At 45.5% G+C, this 20,350-nt stretch overlaps 2 protein-coding genes across 4 annotated transcripts in view; one reads left to right on the forward strand and one right to left on the reverse strand.

The window, feature by feature from the left end:
* Positions 1 to 5,360, forward strand: part of LOC145359766 (glucose-6-phosphate exchanger SLC37A4-like) — a 36,467-nt gene extending 31,107 nt beyond the window's left edge. For all 3 annotated transcript variants that reach the window (XM_080214544.1, XM_080214543.1, XM_080214546.1), the window contains one exon: positions 1,007 to 5,360. In XM_080214544.1, coding sequence (XP_080070670.1) covers positions 1,007 to 1,173 — 167 coding nt within the window. In that variant the 3' untranslated portion in view covers positions 1,174 to 5,360. The remainder of the gene's footprint in view (positions 1 to 1,006) is intronic.
* Positions 5,361 to 7,123: 1,763 nt separating this feature from the next.
* The window catches only part of LOC145359925 (E3 ubiquitin-protein ligase DZIP3-like), a 107,065-nt gene continuing 93,838 nt past the window's right edge, over positions 7,124 to 20,350 (reverse strand). The window contains exons 31-38 of the mRNA XM_080214795.1: positions 18,287 to 18,377; positions 16,766 to 16,867; positions 16,449 to 16,589; positions 15,438 to 15,598; positions 12,408 to 12,534; positions 10,866 to 11,012; positions 8,454 to 8,540; positions 7,124 to 7,603 (exon numbers count right to left, since the gene is read on the reverse strand). Coding sequence (XP_080070921.1) covers positions 7,523 to 7,603; positions 8,454 to 8,540; positions 10,866 to 11,012; positions 12,408 to 12,534; positions 15,438 to 15,598; positions 16,449 to 16,589; positions 16,766 to 16,867; positions 18,287 to 18,377 — 937 coding nt within the window. The 3' untranslated portion in view covers positions 7,124 to 7,522. The remainder of the gene's footprint in view (positions 7,604 to 8,453; positions 8,541 to 10,865; positions 11,013 to 12,407; positions 12,535 to 15,437; positions 15,599 to 16,448; positions 16,590 to 16,765; positions 16,868 to 18,286; positions 18,378 to 20,350) is intronic.

Here is a 20,350-nt window from a genome sequence, read left to right on the forward strand (position 1 = left end):
AACCTCCGCCTGGCTACAGAGATAGCTGACAGAGCAAATGAGCAATGACTGCTTGTGAGGCTGCGTGATATTGGGGCAGGGTAGAGGAAGTTTTACCAGGTGTTGCATCTGATCTGCCTGATGTCCATGTGTGTTTTATAACATATAGAATCCCCACAGCGCAAAAGGAGGCCATTTAGCCCATCGAGTCTGCACTCTTACCAAGGACCTATTCCCATAACCACATATATTTCACCCCGCCAATCCCCCAACCTATATATTTCCTGGGATGCGAAGGGACAATTTATCATGGCCAGCCCACCTAGAATCATAGAATCGCCACAATGCAGAAGGAGGCCATTCAGCCCATTGAGTCTGCACCAACAACAATCCCACCTCGGCCCCATCTTTGTAACCCCACATATTTACTCTGCTAATTCTTCTAACCTACAAATCCTGGGACACTAAGGGGCAATTTAGCATGGCCAATGCACCTAACCAGAGCACCCAGAGAAAACCCATGCAGAAACGGGGAGAATGTGCAAACTCCACCCAGAGAGTGACCCAAGCTGGGAATCGAACCCAGGTCCCTGGAGCTGTGAGGCAGCAATGCTAACCACTGTGCCACTACGATGTCAACTATGCCATCATGACACCCATACCTAATGTGCACAGCTTTGGACTCTGGGAGGAAACTGGAGCACCTGGAGGAAACCCACCCAGACACGGGGAGAATTCCACGCAGAGAGTGACCCAAAGCTGGAATTGAATCCAGGTCCCTGGTGCTGAGAGTCAGCAGTGCTAACCATTGTGTGGCCGTGCTTTGTACCTTATATACACAAGGTACCAAAAATTGTAAAGTTCCACCTAAGTCATTAACATCCTTCCACTGGATTAGAGCACTCATTAGACAGGGGAGCATGTTGGCGGCTGGAGGTTAAACCATTTTAATGGATTATTTTGGGAATGTGCAGTTTACAGCTACTCCTGCGCCGCTGATAATCCGCTTCTGTCCCGTGTCCTGCAGTGGGCGGATTCCTGGCCGGCTTCCCGTTCAGTTCGATCGCCAAATCGTACAGCTGGGACATGGCGTTCTGGATAGCGGAGGTCACCTGTGCCGTCACCACGGTGGTCTTTTTCCTGCTGCGGAACATCCGGACCAAGATGGGCCGCCTACCCAAGAAGGAAGATTGAAAATTTTGGAACACTCACCCGGCAGAGAGCGTGCTGCTTTGATCGTATAGGTAAAGGCCCACGAGCGAGTGCGGTCCTGATCACACCATTACTGCGAGAGCACCCATTCAGCGATTCCCATCACAGAATTCCCCCTCTTCCAAATCCCATCCACACAAAGTGCCACAAACATCTTGGCCCTTATTCACACAACAGAATTTGACTGTTTTTAATCAGGAGTTTAGTCTTGGTGCAGTGGGTTAAATTTGGAGAATCTCGTGCTTCTTTGTGCCAGGATTCATAATCCTTCTTCCTATCCGGCAGTCTGGTTGGTCCTGGTAGTTGGTCCCTATTTTATCAGAGTCACACAACTCTGACGGCACGGTAGCACAGAGGTTAGCACTGCTGCTTCAGAGCTCCAGGGTCCTGGGTTCGATTCCCGGCTCGGTTCACTGTCTGCTTGGAGTTTGCACATTCTCCTCATGTCTGCGTGGGTTTCCTCCGGGTACTCCAGTTTCCTCCTGCAGTCCAAAGATGTGCGGGTTAGGTTGATTGGCCATGCTAAGAAATTGCCCCTTCGTCTCCAGGGATGCATAGGTTAGAGGGATTAGTGGGTATAATATGTAGGGATATAGGGGTAGGGCCTGGGTGGGATTGTGTTCGGTGCAGATTCGATGGGCCGAAGGGTCTCTTTCTGCACTGTAGGGTTCTATGATTGTGACCCGAGAATTGATTTGGAATTAGAGTTTATTTCTCTTTAGCCGCCCTTGTGTCCAACTGCACAGTATCGTAATGTAACACTAAGCAGCAACTGGGAGAGAGAGCAGAGTGGCAACAAGAATAAGGGCAATTATTCTTGCTAGATCTCCATCAGCAGTGTCATTGCAGAGCTGTTTGCATAACACGTCTTAGAAGACTTCCCATATCTAATGTTTCAGATGCAGCACATAGAACCGTATAATCCGTACAGAGCAGAAGGTGGCCATTTGGCCCATTGAGTCTGCACTGCCTCTCCAAAAGCACACTCACCCAGGCCCATCAACCACCCCCACCCCGCCCACATTGTCTACTTTCATGTCCTGTTTCTCCTAGAACTGGTCACCAACCTGTAGCTGTGTCTAACTAGGAGTCCCCCTCACTCTCATAGCCACTCGTAGGCGTTTGGAAGGGATTTGCAGATTGACACCCAACCTATTTGACCATCAAATCCTCAAGTGGAATTCAAACTCGGAGCTTCTGGCTCAGAGGTGGGGGCTGTTTACCCACTGCGCCACAAGGGGGGAGGGTTGTTTACCCACTATGCCACAAGGTGGGGGTGGTGTTTATCCAGTGTGCCACAGGACCACCACTCCAAAGCACTGCCATTGTTTTAAAATACATCCTCCAATTGACTCTTCCCAGTGTGAAAAAACCAACAGACCGGGAATAAAAACAAAATGCTGGAAAATCTCAACAGGTCCTGCAGCATCCGTGGAGAGAGCAACAGAGAGTTAGCGTTTTGAACCTAATCTGCCTCGGGCATTCCAAAGAAGAGTCACATTAGACTGGAAGCGTTAACTCCATTTTTCTCTCTCCATGGATACTTCAAGACCTGCTGAGTTCTTCAGAAAAGGCTTACTTTTACCAACAGCCCTGGAGGTCACCGCACATGTGTTCATATAATGGGTGGGATTGATTTTCCAGCCAGTCTCGCCAGTGGTATCACCCAGTCCTGCCAACAGTGACCTCCCTCCCTCCCCCCCAGCCCCCTGTGCTTTAGTTTGGGGAGGGTGGGGGGAGGCAGGGATGCAACAACGTTAATGGCGGTGGGGCCAGGACATCCCGCTGGTAGTTCACCTTCAGCACGTTGAGGGGATTGCGGGGAAAATCCCACTCCATATCTTGCAGGGATGTCCCACAATACTTCACAGCCAATGAAGGCCCTTTGAAGTGTAGTCACTAGTCTAATGTAGGATCATGTGATCATACCTGTGAGGGTCAAAGATCAGCAATAGAACCACAGAGCCATTTACTAACGTGAATTGTCTCTGATCAATAAAATCAGGTTATCTTAGAAAATCTTAAAATCGAGAAGAATTTAACCTGACCCGTTGTGTTACCAGTCTGGTGAGTACGGACACCTGAGGAATGCGTCTCGTACTTCTGAGGATAACGTGATGCAATTCTCAGGAGTGAAGTTTGTGGTACTTTGTATATATTATTCATGGGCTTTGAACAGAACAACCCGCTAGAATGAGGCAGCTTAATAACTCGCAGTAGTGCGTGGAACGGAAGTTATTTGAACTTAGCTGGTGAGCCATTACCCATGTGATAAAACAGCAGCTCGCTATTGGTGAGTTTTCTCTTTCATTAACAGCCCCATTCTCGATTTAATCCCAGTTTGCTAGCAGACAGATTTTAAATCATCCTTACCGCCCCCTCCTTCCCCCCAATGTCTAATTGTAGAAGTGAACTCATCAACCGTACGTATCCTGTTCTTCCAACTGTCCCAAAGAACATTGTCTAATTCATTGCTTCAATTGGGGTCTTGTACCAAGCGACGCCATCCAGTAATCCAGGTGAATCCTGCAAAAAGTGACTTTACTAAAGACGCCTTGCTTTATACTGGGACTATACTTGGATCAGGACTGACCCGTGATGAGGAGAATGGTGCATTGGCTTGGCTCAGAATTGTCACAGTGGTTTAGTGAAATGAATGTAGTCGTTTCCAAAAACAGGATGAGTTTAAGCACTAGTTGTAATTATTGTAGATAACTGGCATTTCAACCAAGTGGTCATCCAATCTGTCTTGATTAGAGGGATTTGGAATAACCGAAATACGGTTAGTTCATTTTTGCCTGTATTTAACAGGCTCCACCATGTTTACATGGTCCCGACTTAGCACTTTGAGCTCTGTTAGAGGAGTTTGTCCAAAGTCGCTGTGAATGGTGAGCTTTGTGTTATCCATCTGGTAATGAAGAGCAGCAGACAGTGACTCGGTTCCCAAGGCTTTCTCACTCTAAAGCAGTTCTCTCCTACCTCCATTGCTAACGGACACTCTTGAGTCCAGTGGGGAGAAATTCTGGCCTCAGTGCTAGGCCTAACTCTCCAAAGCACAAAAGAATGGGAGTGCTGGGGTGCTAGGCTCACAAATGCCAACTAGTCACTGTACAGAGGTGCAGTCAAATCTGCCCTGTTAACAATTGAACATCCTTTTTCCAAACACTACTTACACTAACAATTTTGGGGTTTGGGGCTGGTGAGAGGGTGGGGTCTTGAATCATATTGAGTTATGGTATTGTAGCAATAATTGTATAGAGGTACTTAGGTGCCGCAATTAGAATTTTCCCCCTTTAACATAGTTCATCTCATGTACTAATACTGATCTTGTGCTTAACTCTTTAAAGTATTGCTTGATTAGCAAATCAAAGTTTAGTCAATGAAAAATGTGATTGTTTAATTGTGCTAGATTTATGTATTAAACAGTATCAGGAAACAGAAGAAGCCAGTTTCTTGAGAGGAATAGTATGATAACTAATTAAAACATATCCCCAGTCCTTTTACTGGGGTGAGGTGCAAGATGAGATGGTGCAGATTCAGAAACTGATTTTTAAAAATCACTAAATGTGAATAGCAACCAGTGACTGTATGTTAAACATGAAGAGACCAGGTGGCTTCCTGTCTGCAGTGAATGGGAGAGAAGGTACTAATGGACATATAGTCAGTGATCTGTTCAGTATGGCCCATGAGATGTGTCAGAACCAACATTAACTCCTTGTTCACAGAGGAAAGCAGGTAAGAGCTAATTGAATGTCTATGACTGTGTGAAGCTCAGAAAGCTGTATAATCCTGGTTCAGTTTAGGATGCTGGAAACTGTATTTTGAATCACACGGTGCTACATACTGCTGTCTTGAGCACCTTCCAGACCTGGGTCACCTCTCTGTAGAAGTTAGCTGCACGTTATCACTGGAGGGTATGAGGACAAAATACCCCCATGTCACAGGACTCAGAAATCAACTTTGGGTACTGCTACTTGAACTGTACAATGTGACAAATCTGTCACGTAAGAAAATTGGACTAGACTGAATGCACTAATTTGACCGGATAAATTTTGACCTCTTTTTATTCACTAATTAAGCTGAGGTATTCAGTGAGTACCTTTTATAGGATAAAAGTGAATGTGACAATGTACTATCGAACAATGTATTAAACAGTTTTTATAATGAAATGGTTGTTTGCTTGTTTGGTATTTCTACATCTATGTCCAGAGGTTTTGTAAAAGAAATTGTTAAATTCTACCCTATAAATTTTGAGGTCAGCTGATAATTGTCCATCCTTGACTCTCACCCTCTTGCCCCTGTGCTTACTGTCTTGCGTTGGTCTCTGGTAAAGCAACATCTTGATTTTAAAACTCGTATCCTCCTTTCCCATCCCTATCTCTAATAATGGGTTTATCTCAGCTGGTTTAGCTCAGGTGGCTGGGTGGCTGGTTAGTGATGCAGAGTGACACCAACAGTGTGGGTTCAATTCCTGTACCAGCTGAGGTTAGTCATGATGGTCCTGCCCCCTCAACCTTGCCCCTTGCCTGAGGTGGGGTGACCCTCAAATTAAATCACCACCAGTCAGCTTTCCCCCTTAAGGGGGAGCCTATAGTTATCTGGGCTAATGGCGACTCTTGGATGATTATGGGGGCCTGGAGATAATCTAAGATCTCTACTTAATTGACCCTCCTCCATTTTAATTGCTCCAGTGGTGGTGGTTGTACCTTCAGCTGCGTAGACCATAAGCTTTGGAATTCCTTCCCTGAAACATCTCCATCTTCTTTTCCAATTAGAACATATCTCTAGGTCAAATGGCTGAAGGTTTTGACACAATCTCTCCTTCCACAGCTCTGGGTCACATTTTCTTTCATAAAAGGTGCTTCAGAAATGCATTATGAAAGGTACATGTTCTGGTTGAATAATAGCCTCCACTAATAACTCCACTTCCTAATTGGCAAGTTTGGACAGAAGAGGCCAATCTGGGACAGTGGATTGAGGTGAGACTTGGTATGTATGGGAGTCCTGTCCCTTAAAAAGTACTACAGATAATGACAGCTTTAGTGGGCATATCTGGACATAGTGGGGATTAAGGGAGAACAGGATCCTGCCTTGGTGCAAAGGAAGGGAATCTGGTCTAACTCATGTTAGTTCAATCACAGACTCTCTCTTTGCTAGTGTGAAGCAACAGGCAGTATTAGTTTACCTTGAAAAGCAGAATAATCTGATTTCTGTTAACACAAGGACAACAAGGTGTTGCAACAACCCCAACATGCTGAACAGTTAGCCTTGGTGGTACAGTGTTCTCAGTGAACACACTAGAATCATAGCCTCCCCACAGTGCAGAAGGAGGCCATTCAGCCCATCAAGTCTGCCCTGACCACAATCCCACCCAGGCCCAACTCCCACAGTTCCACGTATCTACTTCACCAATCCCCTGACACTAAAGAGGCAATTTATTACAGCCAATTAACCTAACCCACACACCTTTAGATTGTGGAAGGAAACTGGAGCATCCAGAGGAAACCCACACAGATGTGGTGAGAATGTACAAACTCCACACAGTGACCCAAGCCAGGAATTGAACCCAGGCCCCTGACACTGAGAGGCAGCAGTGCTAACCAGTGTGCTCCCTGCCACCCCTAGTGAAGTAGTTAGTCCGTCACAATCTAATTTTTCACGCAGCCAGTGCCTGAACGCCACACGGTTAGCCCGGATCCTGTATGAACAAAAACTGACTCCCCACAGAGAAGGCCACCCCCCCCCTCCCCGCTACCTTGGAAAAGTAGATGATCCGTTGTAGCTGTTACCCATCCCCACCCCCCTCCCCCAGCCAGGCTAACAATGGGGAAAAGCCGAGATCAAGGTCCCTTTGTTGGCAGGGAGAATTGAAAACAATCCTCTCATTTTCCAGCCGGTTCTTTTTAACAAAGTGATTCAGCACAACTCGAGCTTACACCAATGCTTAAACAATCTTTATTTTTTTTTAAAGCTGTAAATGTTTACAACCCCTACCCAGTATTTTTATAACGTGCACCAGTTGCACAGTCAAGAAATCAGCATACCATTCACAAAATAATCTCTCAGTATAGTGACACTGGCTTCGATGGGAACGTGTCAATGAATCTGGCCGAGATCCACGAGGGACAGGATTCCACATTGATCCCGTGAACCCTAGAGTCATTGTCCCAGCAGAAATCGGGATTTATCGTGCACTCTCCTGTCCTGTAACTGCTCCAGAGGACACTTCACCTCTGCCACAAGCTCACTGAGCGAAAGAGCCCAGTCATCAGATTTCCAGTAGATCAGTCTGCAGACGGGGCGGGGGGGGTCACAGATTCCAGTCGTGTGGTTAGGATTGCGAGAAGGAGGTCGCAAAGCTGAGTGTACAACTGGGGCAAGTCTTCTGCTCCTTCAGCCACAAAGAGATGCACTGCAGTTTGGAAGAAAAATGGGGGAAATACCAATGAGAATAAAATCATAGAAATCCTACAGCACAGAAAGAGGCCATTCAGCCCATTGAGTCTGATATGTACAGTACTTAGGAACAGGCCATTTGGCCTTCCATGTAGAACAGGAAATAACCATCTGACAGGCCTGCAGCGAAAGCATAAGCTAAAGGTACAGGTTGCAAAGATCTCATTGAGTAGAATCCAACAGAGATTTGGCCCATCAACTCTGCATTGACCACAATCACACCCAGACCTTATCCTTATAACTCCATGCATTTACCCTGCTAATCCCCCTGACACTAAGGGGCAATTTCATGGCCAATCCATCTAACCCGCACATCTTCAGAGTGTGGGAGGAAATCAGAGCACCCGGAGGAAACCCACACAGACACAGGGAGAATGTGCAGATTCCGCACAGACAGTGATCCAAGCGGGGAATCGAACCCGTGTCCCTGTGAGGCAGCAGTGCTAACCGTGGTGCCACCGTGCCGTTCCGTAGCAATACTGATCTCTTTTTCAATGTTTTGATATCAGGTAAAGAGATTAAAAGAAATGGTAAATATGCTGGCCTGGTGATTTTGCAAATGGCAGCACCCTGGAGGTTGACCTTCAGTTCCTGGTGACTCCAGACCAATCCTGGAGGGTTGGCAACCCTAAAAATAATCCCTTGCTGAAAGGGGTATATCTATGGTGAACAGCCCAGCACAGAAGATCACACGACAGTAGGCCAGTTTGTCCCAGAATCGACCCAATCAAGAGGGTCGGCACCTACAGGAGGGGCGAGGATGGAAAGGAGGAAAATGGAAAGATGAAAGAAGCACAATCCTTTACCTCTCTGTGGTACTTGTGTCCACATTTCATCACAAAGAGACGACTGGTGGTCAGCTCCTCCTGGCAAATCACACAAGGATCCTCATCCTGCAGGGAAGCAAGCAGAATGTTAGACAGCAACTCACACCATTAAAGGACAAGGCTGCAGCACCCTAATCTCACCACAGGAGGCCATTTAGCCCATTGTGCCCATTCAATGTTGTCTCATCATCCACCTCTGCTCAACCCTTTAGTACAGTGTATGTGTGTCATTATCCAAGCATCACAATTAATTTGGCTTCCATTGCCACTTGTGGTAAGCACAGTAAGAAGTCTCGCAACATCAGGTTAAAGTCCAACAGGCTTATTTGGTAGCACGAGCTTTTGGAGCACTGCTTCATCAGGTGAGTGGAAGTTGGGTTCACAAACAGGGCATATATAGACACAAACTCAATTACTCTGTATACACCCTGTCTGTGAACCCAGCTCCCACTCACCTGATGAAGGAACAGTGCTCCGAAAGCTCGTGCTACCAAATAAACCTGTCGGACTTTTAACCTGGTGTTGTGAGACTCCTTACTGTGTCCACCTCAGTCCAACTGTGGCATCTCCACATCAGCACTTGTAGTAATGCATTCTATGTTCCAAGAAGCATTTGTGTAAAATATTCTTCTAGTATAAAAATTCTCAATCTGCTTTTTCTATCTAATACCAATCCAAAGTTTATACTCCCTTTTCATTTAGAAATCTACCAAAATCGTATTTTGCTTTTTAAATTCAACACTTCTCTGATCTCTCCCGTTAGCCTCTGAATACGGACGGGTTTTTTTTCAGATTCATCATTACAATTATATCCTCTCATCTCACTGTCATTATCCCAATGGATCTGCATTCCATCATTTCCAAGGCTCCAATATCCTTTCTTGTCCTAAATTGCTGACAATAATCCAACTGGCTTTCTTTCTCATCAGCCTTGGAAAAAAAACCCCAAAATCAAACTTACCCTTTTAATTAAAATGTGGAGATGCTAGTGTTGGACTGGGGTGGGCACAGTAAGAAGTCTCACAACACCAGGTTAAAATCCAACAGATTTATTTGGAATCAGGAGCTTTTGGAGTGCTGCTCACCTGGTGAAGGAGCAGCGCTCCGAAAGCTCGTGATTCCAAACAAACCTGTTGGACTTTAACCTGATGTTGTGAGACTTTTTACTGTGCCCTTTTAATTAAATCATAGAATTCCTACAGTACAGGAGAAGGTTATTTAGCCTATCTAGTCTGCACTATCTCTTCAATAGAACATCTTAGCCAGGCTGTCTCCCCATAACCCATGTATTCACCTCACTAACCGCCCTGATCTCCACATCTCGGGACACTATGGAACAATTTAGAACGGCCAATCCACCTAATCCGCCCATCTTTGGACTGTGGGAGGAAACTGGAGTACCCGGAGGAAACCCACACAGACACAGGGAGAACGTGCAGACTCCACACAGACAGTGACCCAAGCCGGGAATTGAACCCGGGTCCCTGGTGCTGTGAGGCGGCAGTGCTAACCACTGTGCCACCGTGCTGCCTACAGGCAGCATCTATGGCGAGAGAAACCGAGTCTCCACAGATTCTACCGGACCTGTTGAACATTTCCAGCATTTTCTGGTTTTATTCCCGATTTGCAGGATCTGCAGTATTTTCCTTTCATATTACCCTTTCAACAGTCTGATCCACCTGTAATCCTACGTCTACAGACCTGTGTCTCTGTTCCTCCGCTTCGCTGAGATGTTTGGCATTTAGTGCACGTTTGCAAATTCTGTGCCGATCTCCCCAAAATGTACAACTTCATGTTTGGTTAAATTGAACCATCTTTGTCAGAGTCTACCCCCTCGCTCCTAAGTAGATATGTACGCTTCCTCACAAATGACCATTGGTGGGTGGCTGGAATGCGCTGCCAGAGGAGGTGGTGGAAGCAGGCACATTAGCATCATTTAAGAGGCATTGGGATGGGTACATGAATAGGGAGGGAATAGAGGGGTACAGACCGGGTAAGGGCAAAAGAGTTTTGTTCTAGTTAGGACATCATGGTCAGCAGAGGCTTGGAGGGCCGAAGGGCCTGTTCCTGTGCCGTACTTTTCTTTGTTTCTTTCTTTCACTTATTGGCAGGGCAATTTTCCGATACTTGTCCTCACCGTTAACGTATTTCATTAGGTTAATGTTTACAAGGAAGGAAGGGGCACTGTGTGGCACCATGAGTCAGCACGATGACCTTTCTCAATTCCTGCAATGAGGAAAATCTCTCTCCACCGACCACCTCGGCTTGTCTCAAGTCAGTCACTTTTGACCCACTTTCAAGGGGGCTTAAACACACTGCCCTCCCTGAGAAAGGCACAAAGATCAGCTGACTGACACGCGCACAGATACACAGCAAAACTGAAAGCGACACCTGAAGGCTGGGTTCAGCACTGGCTCCGCTCTGGTGTGACAATCCCGTCGTGAATCCTTGTCGATTCATAAAGGAATCCGGAGTCACATTTCTCCACGTCGTTGAGGGTAACATTGGGTCAGCTGGCAGGTTCGAGTAGTCTGAGTTCTGTGGGAGGGCAAAGCACGCACACAAAACCACATCAACTTTAATCCCATCCTCAGAAAGAATGATAGAATCCATATGGTGCAGGAAGAGGCCATTCAGCCCATCAAGTCTGCACCAACTCCCCGACAGAGCATCTTGCCCAGGTCCCATCCCCGCAAGCCCATGTATTTACCTATTCTCCTAATTCACTAATTCTCCTAACCTATACATCTTTGGACACGGAGGCAATTTGGCATGGCCAATCCATCTGGTGCCATCAACACTTATAACCCAGGGGACACTTAGTACCATAACACATTTTAATTCAAAGCGGTGTTCTAATTAAGAGCAGAATGTAAAAATGGAGAGAGAAAAAGTACAGATAGAATCCTTACAGTGCAGAAGGAGGCCATTTGGCCCATCAAGCCTGCACCAACATTAATCCCATCCAAGCTCTATCCCCACAACCCCATGCATTTACCCTAGCTAGTCCCCCTGACATCAAGGGGCAATTTAGTATGGCCAATCTACCGTAGCCGTACATTTTTGGAGTGTGGGAGGAAATCGGAGCACCCGGAGGAAACCCATGCAGACACGGGGAGAACACGCAGACTCCGCACAGAGAGTGACCCAAGTTGGGAGTTGAACCCAGGTCCCTGTGCCGCCCAATACTTAACAAAAGGAAAAAAAGATATACATTTGTAGACAACCTTTCAATGAATATAGCTTACAACAAAGGAGGATTAGAAGAATGATTTCAGTGGAGATGGAAATCGGATGGTTTTCATTCACAGCCTGGTTCTATAGGGGCTGGGTAATTTGCACCATCAACTTAGCCCACCAGTGGTAAAGGTGCAAAATGCCCTCCACACTCCCATAAATCAAGAGCGCAATGCTCAAATTGTACCTCTCAATGAGATTTAGCGTGTTTTATAAATACAGTGTTTGAATTGATTTATTATTATCACATGTATTAGTATATAGTGAAAACTATTGTATCTTGTGTGCTATAGAGACAAAGCATACCATTCATAGTATACATAGGGGAGAAGGAAATGAGAAAGTGCAGAATGTAGTGTTACAGTCATAGCTAAGATTTAGAGAAAGAGCAGCTTAATGTAAGGTAGGTGCATTCAAAAGTCTGATGGCAGCAGGGAAGAAGCTGTTCTTGAGTCGGGAATAAAGCACCAATTAAATGTCACAGTGCAAACTAATGCTTGATCATAAATAAAACTGGAACACCTCGTAACTAAATGGACTGATCACCCTTTTCACTCTCTCGAACAGAGTGTTTCTACTGGTCCATCCGCAGAATTATTACAGCAAGGGGCACATTTTCACGTTGTGTCCAACTCCCTCGGCACCATCTAATAATCTAAAAGGCAGTAATAGCAGAAATGGGTCCTGCACACTTACACCAAGGAGTGGCTGATGGTTTTTGATGAGGACTGACACTTGACTGATGATTTGTTCAAAGGACAGCCCAGACAGTGAGTTATTATTCATCGCACGGACCTGCCGCAGGAAGATGATCATTGTGTCCCTGTCAAAAAGAAACGTTACAGAATGTTAGGACAGACTGACAATTGGGGTGCCTTTACTCACAGAATCATACAATCCCTACAGCGAATGCAGAAGAATGAGGGGAGATCTTATAGGAACATATAAGATTATGAAGGGAATAGATAAGATAGAAGCAGGGAGGTTGTTTCCACTGGTGGGTGAAACTAGAACTAGGGGACATGGCCTCAGAATAAGGGGGAGCAGATTTAGGACTGAGTTGAGGAGGAACTTCTTCACCCAAAGGATTGTGAATCTGTGGAATTCCAGTGAAGCAGTTGAGGCTGCCTCATTGAATGTTTTTAAGGCAAGGATAGATAAATTTTTGAACAATAAAGGAATTAAGGATTATGGTGAGTGGGCGGGTAAGAGCAGCTGATCAGCCATGATCTTATTGAATGGCAGAGCAGGCTCGAGGGGCCAGATAACCTACTCCTGCTCCTAGTTCTTATGTTCTCAGTGCAGAAGCAGGTCATTTGGCCCATCAGCTCACAGTAATGTCACTGCAGTGTAAATGTAAGCCTACTTGTGACTAATAAATAAAACAACTCTGCACTAGCCCTCCAACACAGCATCTGACCCAGTATCACCACCACCCTATCCCCTAACCTACACATACTGGGACACTGAGGGGCAATTTATCATGGCCAATCCACCCATCCTCCACATTTATGGAGTGTGGGAGGAAACCCACACAGACGCAGAGAGAACGTCACAGATAGTCACCCAAGGCCAGAACTGAACCCGGGACCCTGGCTCTTGTTAGGCAGCAGTGTTAGCCCCTGTGCCACCGTGCCACCCACTGCACACAAGGCTGCTTCTTGACAAGAAATGCCAAATACTCTTGACATCCATTGCAGAGTGACATCAAACAAATGCATTTACTTGATGAAAAGACAGAATGTCAGGAAGTTGAACTAGACAGACTTGTAGAAAATACAAACAGATTTAGAGCTACTATCAAATGCATCCTCCAATTTTGTCCTCAACTGACACTCATAGAGAATCACAGAATCCTAGAATCCTACAGTGCAGAAGGAGGCCATTCAACCTATTGAATCTATACCTAACACAATCCCACCCAGGCCCTATCCCCGTAACCCCATACATTTATCCTAGCTAGTCCCCCTGACACTAAGGGGCAATTTAGCATGGCCAATCCACCTAATCCACACATCTTTGGACTGTGGGAGTAAACCAGAGCACCTGGAGGAAACCCATGCAGACAACGACCCAAGCCAGGACTCGAACCTGGGTCCCTGGCACCATGAAGCAACAATGTTAACCAATGCCACCGTGCCGTTAGCTTATTCAGTTCTTCATACGTGGGCTTAAACAATGAACCTCCCCGGACTATTTGACCATAAGTAATAACACTAGCCTACATACATGCAGCTACAAAGTCATGGATAGTAATCAGTGCCAGGGAGGAGACAATTAGCCTGAACTGGCCCTCCCAATCACCTTGTGCATGCGGGGAGATTGGCGAATTGCACTGGGCAATGTTTGTTTGGATAGTCTGGCCACACTCACTGACTGGGATTCAGATGTGGAACATCCATAAGGGTCGGCACTGGTTGGCAATTGTTACAGGAAGCGGGTGGAGGGGGAAACAAACAGGGGAAAGTAGATGTGTTGTGAAGCAAGCTGCAACTAAATTCCAAAGAATATCTCTTTCACAAATCACCTGAGAGAGAGTCCAACGCGTGGATCAGGAACAGTAACTTACATTTACATAGCACTTTTGGCATCGCACAATGTTGTAAGGCACCTCATAAAGCAAATATAACACCAAGTCACATCAGGACAGATTAGGTCAGATGACCAAAACGCTTGGTCAAAGATGCAAGTTTAAGGGGTCTTCGAAGAGGAAAGCAAGATGGAGAGTGAAGTGTTTTAGAGAGAGTATTCCAGAGCACAGCCAGCTGAAGGAACCGATATCAATAGTGCAGCAATTAAAATTGGGGATGCCTAAGAGATTAAAATTACAGGAGTGCAGATATCTTGGCGGTTTGGGAGGCTGGAGGAGATTAGAGATTGGGACAGGCGAGGCTTGAAAACATGGATGAAAATTTTAAAATCCAGATCTTGTTAGACTAGGAGCCAGTGTAGATCGGTGAGTGCAGGCAGGTGAATGGGGCCTGTTGCGAGTTAGGGCACAGGCAGTATAGTTTTGGATAACCTCAAGTTCAAACTTCATGTGTTAAGCCAACAAATGCCCATATTCTTAAATACTACAACCTGGATACTATTCTGTTATTGAAGGCTCAAAGAGCCAAACAGCCTCCTCCTGCTCCTATCTTCTATGTTTCTGTTATAGGAGAGGGATTTTAAAAACACACATTTCCAAACACACTATTTTCTTTCTGATTCTAACCATCAGGTTCCTTAATCAGTCCCGAGACTGTTTTAAAAATGCGCGGATAAGGTCCCTCAATCTATCCAGCATGTCTGTCACCTGATGTTTTAGAATAGAATAGAATAGAATCTGTACAGTACAGAAGAAGGCCATTCGGCCCAGCGAATCTGTACCGATGACAATACCACCCACAATTCCTGTAACCTCACATATTTACCCTATTAATCCCCTGACACTGGGCTAATTTTAGCATAGCCAATCAACCTAACCCACATACCTTTGGACCATGAGAGAAACCAGAGTACCCAGAGAAAACCCACGCAGACACGGGGAGAACATGCAAACTCCACACAGACAGTGACCCCAGGCTGAAATCGAACCTGGGACCCTGAGGCTGTGAGGTAACAGTGCTAACTACTGCGCTACCGTGCCGCCCAAAATAAAGTTCCCTGACTGGGAATCGAACCCAGGCTGCAGCGGTGAGAGTGCTGAGACCTAACCACTCGACCACCAGGGACAAATTTTACCTGTTATGTTGTGGGAATAACTCAGTCAATCGCTCCAGAAGTCGCTCCAAGTGGTTTTGATTTGAGGTCCCCGTTTGGCCAGGATTGCCTGAACCAATAGGCGCCTGGTGCGGTAACCCAGTCGATGCCGTCTGCACTGATAACCCAGGGGACATTGAGCGCTGCAAGACACATTAAATCAAAGCAGTGTTCTAGTCAAGAGCATCTCTGGACATAAACAATGAGTGTGGATTAAAGAACAGAATGGTTCCTGTGTTAAAGGGGGCCGTTCAGCAGATGAGAACCAACATTATTTCCTATCCATTGCAATGTTAAGATTTTTTAAAAATTTTTTTTTATGGGATTTGGGTGTCACTGACTGAGCCAAGGTTTATTGCCCATCCCTAACTGCCCTTGAACTGAGTGGCTTGCCCTGGCCATTTCAGAGGGCAGTCTTAGCCCCGCTTGCATGGGGGAACCAGACCTAGGGACCATAAATATAGGAAAATCACTCATAAATCCAATTGGGAACTCAGGAGAAACTTGTTTACCTACAGAGTGGCTAGAAAGTTTTTTATTTATTCATTCACGGGACATGGGCGTCGCTGGCTGGCCAGCATTTATTGTTCACTCCTCATTGTTCTTGGAAAGCAGTTAAGAGTCAATCACATTGCTGTGGCTCTAGAGTCACATGTAGGCCAGACCAGGTAAGGACGGCAGATTTCCTTCCCTAGGGGACAGTAGCGAACCAGATGAGTTTTTACAACAATGGTTTCATGGTCATCAGTCGAATTTTAATTCCCAGATTTTTTTTATTGAATTCAAATTTCACCAACTGCCATGGTGGGATTCGATCCCAGGTCCCCAGAGCATTACCCTGGCTCTCTGGTTTACTTATCCAATGACAATACCATTGTGTGATGCTTCCCTTAAAGTCAATTTTGTGACTCTTCCCAAATGAGGCACAAATAAAACTCCTGTCTCCCGATCGAAATACAACCAAAATCCATCTGAAAGCGTGCCCCAGCTCACCTGAGTTATTCCCAGTTGATTGTTCACTGGAGCCAATCCTGGGGGAAATGCCGGCGGTGTGGAGGTTGTTCCCTGGCTGGTGTTATTTGTGGGAAATCCACTGGAAGCCAAGAGCTCTTTTTGCTTTGCCATGTAGATAAGCTAAAGAAAAGCTGTGGTTAAAAAGTTTCTCATCTGCAAAATCTACACATTTAGCCAAGTCACAATCTTCTGTTGCTTGTGAAACATTATCATCATTGGTTTACATTTCCTTATCATCCATCTCCCACATTCTGTCTTAACAAAGCTGGATTAACCGTTCATCACACAACACTCACCATGAAATCAGACTGGGACGGGGGCAACAGGACAGGAACCTGCGGCATGTTACTGAGCTTAGCACCGTTCCGAATCAGGTCAATTTGTTCATTGAAGGCGCTCTTTAAAAAACACAGAACAAACACATGAATTTATCAGATATGCTTTCTACAGTTAGCCCACAAGCGAGAGATTTACTCAATGCCTCTGAATGCTTCTCTCTCGTTCGGCTAAAGTAAATTTTTAAAAATAAATTAATTGAACTCAGCATTCTACGAAATAATGGAAACTGGTCCCCGAAGGGTTAACTGTCAGCTCTTTCAGTTTTCTATTCATTATCTTTCCCCATTCTCAGTCTGGTCATTAAGTAATTATTGTACATTGTGGCAAGGTCCTCAGTACAGTATTGGGATACAAAATATACCCATCTCTGGGTTTGGGGGAAGAGTGGAAATTAGTGCAACCCTTTGTAAACAAACAGGTGTGTGGCGACTAGGGGATTTTCATAGTAATTTCAGTGCAGTGTTAATGTAAGACTTCTTATGACACTAATAAATAAACTTTAACTTGTTTTGGAATTAAGCCATTCCCCTCCCTTCACCAACCTGCAGAAAGCACTCTTGGTGGGTTTAGTATTAGTCTTCCTGAGGTTCAGGAAATGGGTTGTGCATCAGGGCTTGGGCAATGCCTCAATAAAATCCTGCAAACCAGGACATGCAAGATGAGCACCGATCTAAGTCCCAACATGAACTGTCACCTGTAAGTGACTTCAACCACAACTTCATACAGAGAACTGCATTGTCCTCCACAAACTGAATGTTACAACACCATAGCCAATGTGGCAGTGCATCGAGCAACCCAGTTTCACATCCATTTGGAGCTCAGGATATGTTCAGATTGTAGCAACCAGAATAATTAAAGCAAAATGGCTAAAAGATGATGAAAATAAAGAAAATAAAGACTTGCATTTATCTTGCACTTTTCCCAATGTCTCACTGGGTGGCTCAGTGGTTAGCACTGCTGCCTCACAGCCTCGGGGGCCCCGGACTTGGGTCACTGTCTGTGTGGAGTTTGCACGTTCTCCCCGTGTCTACATGCGTTTCCTCCAGGTGCTCCGGTTTCCTCCCACAGTTCAAAAGATGTGCTGATTAGGTTCATTGGCTATGCTAAATTCTCCCTCAGTGTACCTGAACAGGCCCCGCAGTGTGGCGACTAGGGGATTTTCGCAGTAACTTCATTGCAGTGTTAATGTCAGCCTACTTGTGACAATAATAAATGAAAACTTGAACTTTAAAGAGCAGGTGAGACCTCAGTTTAACACGTCATCCAAAATAATAGCAGCTCTGACAGTGCAGCACTGCCTCGGTGCCACGCTGGTGGGTCCGCAGGGATTTCTGTATTCCACTCTCGGAGCGGGAACCGTGTGATTCAGAGGCCGGTGAGTGCTACCTACTGGGCACTGGCTGAAGCACACACAAGGGAAATCAAAGAGGGAATGATTGGGAAAGGACCACAACACATCTGTAAAATTAAACACTGACCACTGTTTGATGTATTTTTGACTTGATGTCGGCGAGAACCAGCTCGTACGCCATCATCGCGGCCTTGACATCAATCTGAACTGTGGGCGTGCTGTGAGGACAAAAGAGGCACATATTCTTTCAGATCCACCCCATTTACACTGCACAAAGATACAGGTTTTAAAGAGCAACCTCCATCACTGCCAATGGTTCTGGGCCACATGCAGAGCGAGTAGGAAAGATCAGATGTACACAAACCTCTTCCTAGACTCGCCTACCTTTGGGGAGAGGGCATAGGTTTAAAGTGAGCATAAAGGGCAAAGGTTTAAGGTTTCCTTCGGGCGCTCTGGTTTCCTCCCACAGTTCGAAGGATGTGCTGGTTAGGTTCATTGACTGTGCTAAATTCTCCCTCAGTGTACCTGAACAGGGGAGAGATACAAAAGAGTGCAGAGGGACAATATTTTCCACACAGAAGGTGGTCTGTGTCTGGAACGAGCTGCCAGAGGCAGTAGTAGAGGCTGGTACAATTTTGTCTTTTAAAAAGCATTGAAGACAGTTGCATGGGTAAGATGGGTACAGAGAGATATGAGCCAGATGCGGGTTATTGGGACCAGCTTAGTGGTTAAAAAAAAGAGCGGCATGGACAAGTTGGGCCGAAGGACTTGTTTCCATGCTGTAAACCTCTATGACTTTCAGAATTTGACGACAATGATGCTGCCCTTGGCTGCATTAACCACTTTATCTACAAAGCAACCTCCCGGAGATATATCAATGCTCATTTGCAGCAAGCACCAAACAATCCAAATATACAAATATTGGTATTAATCTATACCTAGGTTAAGAAGATATATCTATAAAATATGAAGTCATTGGTATGTGAAAAGAGGAGTTTCCCACAAACCAGTCTCCCATGCACTGACTCTGTCTATACTTCCCGTTGCCTTGGGAAAAGCAGCCAGCATAACCAAGGAGCACTCGCACCCTGGACATTCTCTCTTCCAGCTTCTTCTGTCGGGAAAAGGTCTGAGGTGTGTACCAACCAGCTCAAGAACAGTTTCTTCTTTGCTGCCATCAGAGTTTGAATGAACCTACTTTCTATTAAGTTGCTCTTTCTCTACACCCTAGCTATGACTGCACTCTCTCATTTCCTTCTCTACAAACGGTATGCTTTGTCTGTATAGCGTGGGAGAAACAATACTTTTCACTGTATATTGCTGCACGTGACAATTACATATCAAATCAAATGATCTGGGGTGCCTGTATGATCTATTCCCATTCCTGCTTTTTATTTTCTTAAGCACAGGCACAGATACACAAATGCGCATGCACATACACACGCGCGCGCGTGAACATTCACCTGTGTATTTTGGGAAGTCAGTACGTGCTATGATTTTGATTCCGCTTCATATTAGGCATTAGTTGAAACATTTGAAAAACATTTTTGGGAGTTCAATACTAGAAATTTAAAAAACGGCCTTTTTTTATTCATTTGTAGAACATGGCTGGCCGGCATTTATTGCCCATCCCTAGTTACCCTTTCAAGGGCAGTCGAAAGCCAACCACATTGCTGTGGGTTTGGAGTCACATGTGGGACAGACCAGGTCAGGTCGGCAGATTTCCTTCCCCAAAGGACATTAGTGAATCAGATGGGTTTTTCCAACAATGGTCATCAGTAGATTCTTAATTCCAGATTTGTTTTTATTGAATTCAAATTCCAGCACAGCGGGATTTGAACCTGTGTCCCCAGAACATCAGCTGAGTTTCTGGATTAACAAACTAGCGATAATACCACTAGGCCATCACCTCCCGGGGAAATAAAAGCCAAAAATGCTGAAGTTTCTCAGCAGGAGTCTGGCAGCATCCGTGGAGAGAGAAACAGAGTTAACATTTCGAGTTGACTATGATTCTTCAACAAAACTGCTATGAAGAAGAATCATGTTTGGATCTGCTTCTCTTTCCACGGAATGCTTTGGAATGATAGCCACTGTTTCTATGTAGGCAGGAACACAGGGATTAGACAGGGTTAAATGCCACTGGAAATCATAAGTCACGCATCCATCAGCATGAAGCAACCTTGGTGAACAC

This window comes from Carcharhinus amblyrhynchos, chromosome 29 (genome assembly GCF_965287045.1).
Source record: "Carcharhinus amblyrhynchos chromosome 29, sCarAmb.v2.hapA, whole genome shotgun sequence".
NCBI lineage: Eukaryota > Metazoa > Chordata > Chondrichthyes > Carcharhiniformes > Carcharhinidae > Carcharhinus > Carcharhinus amblyrhynchos.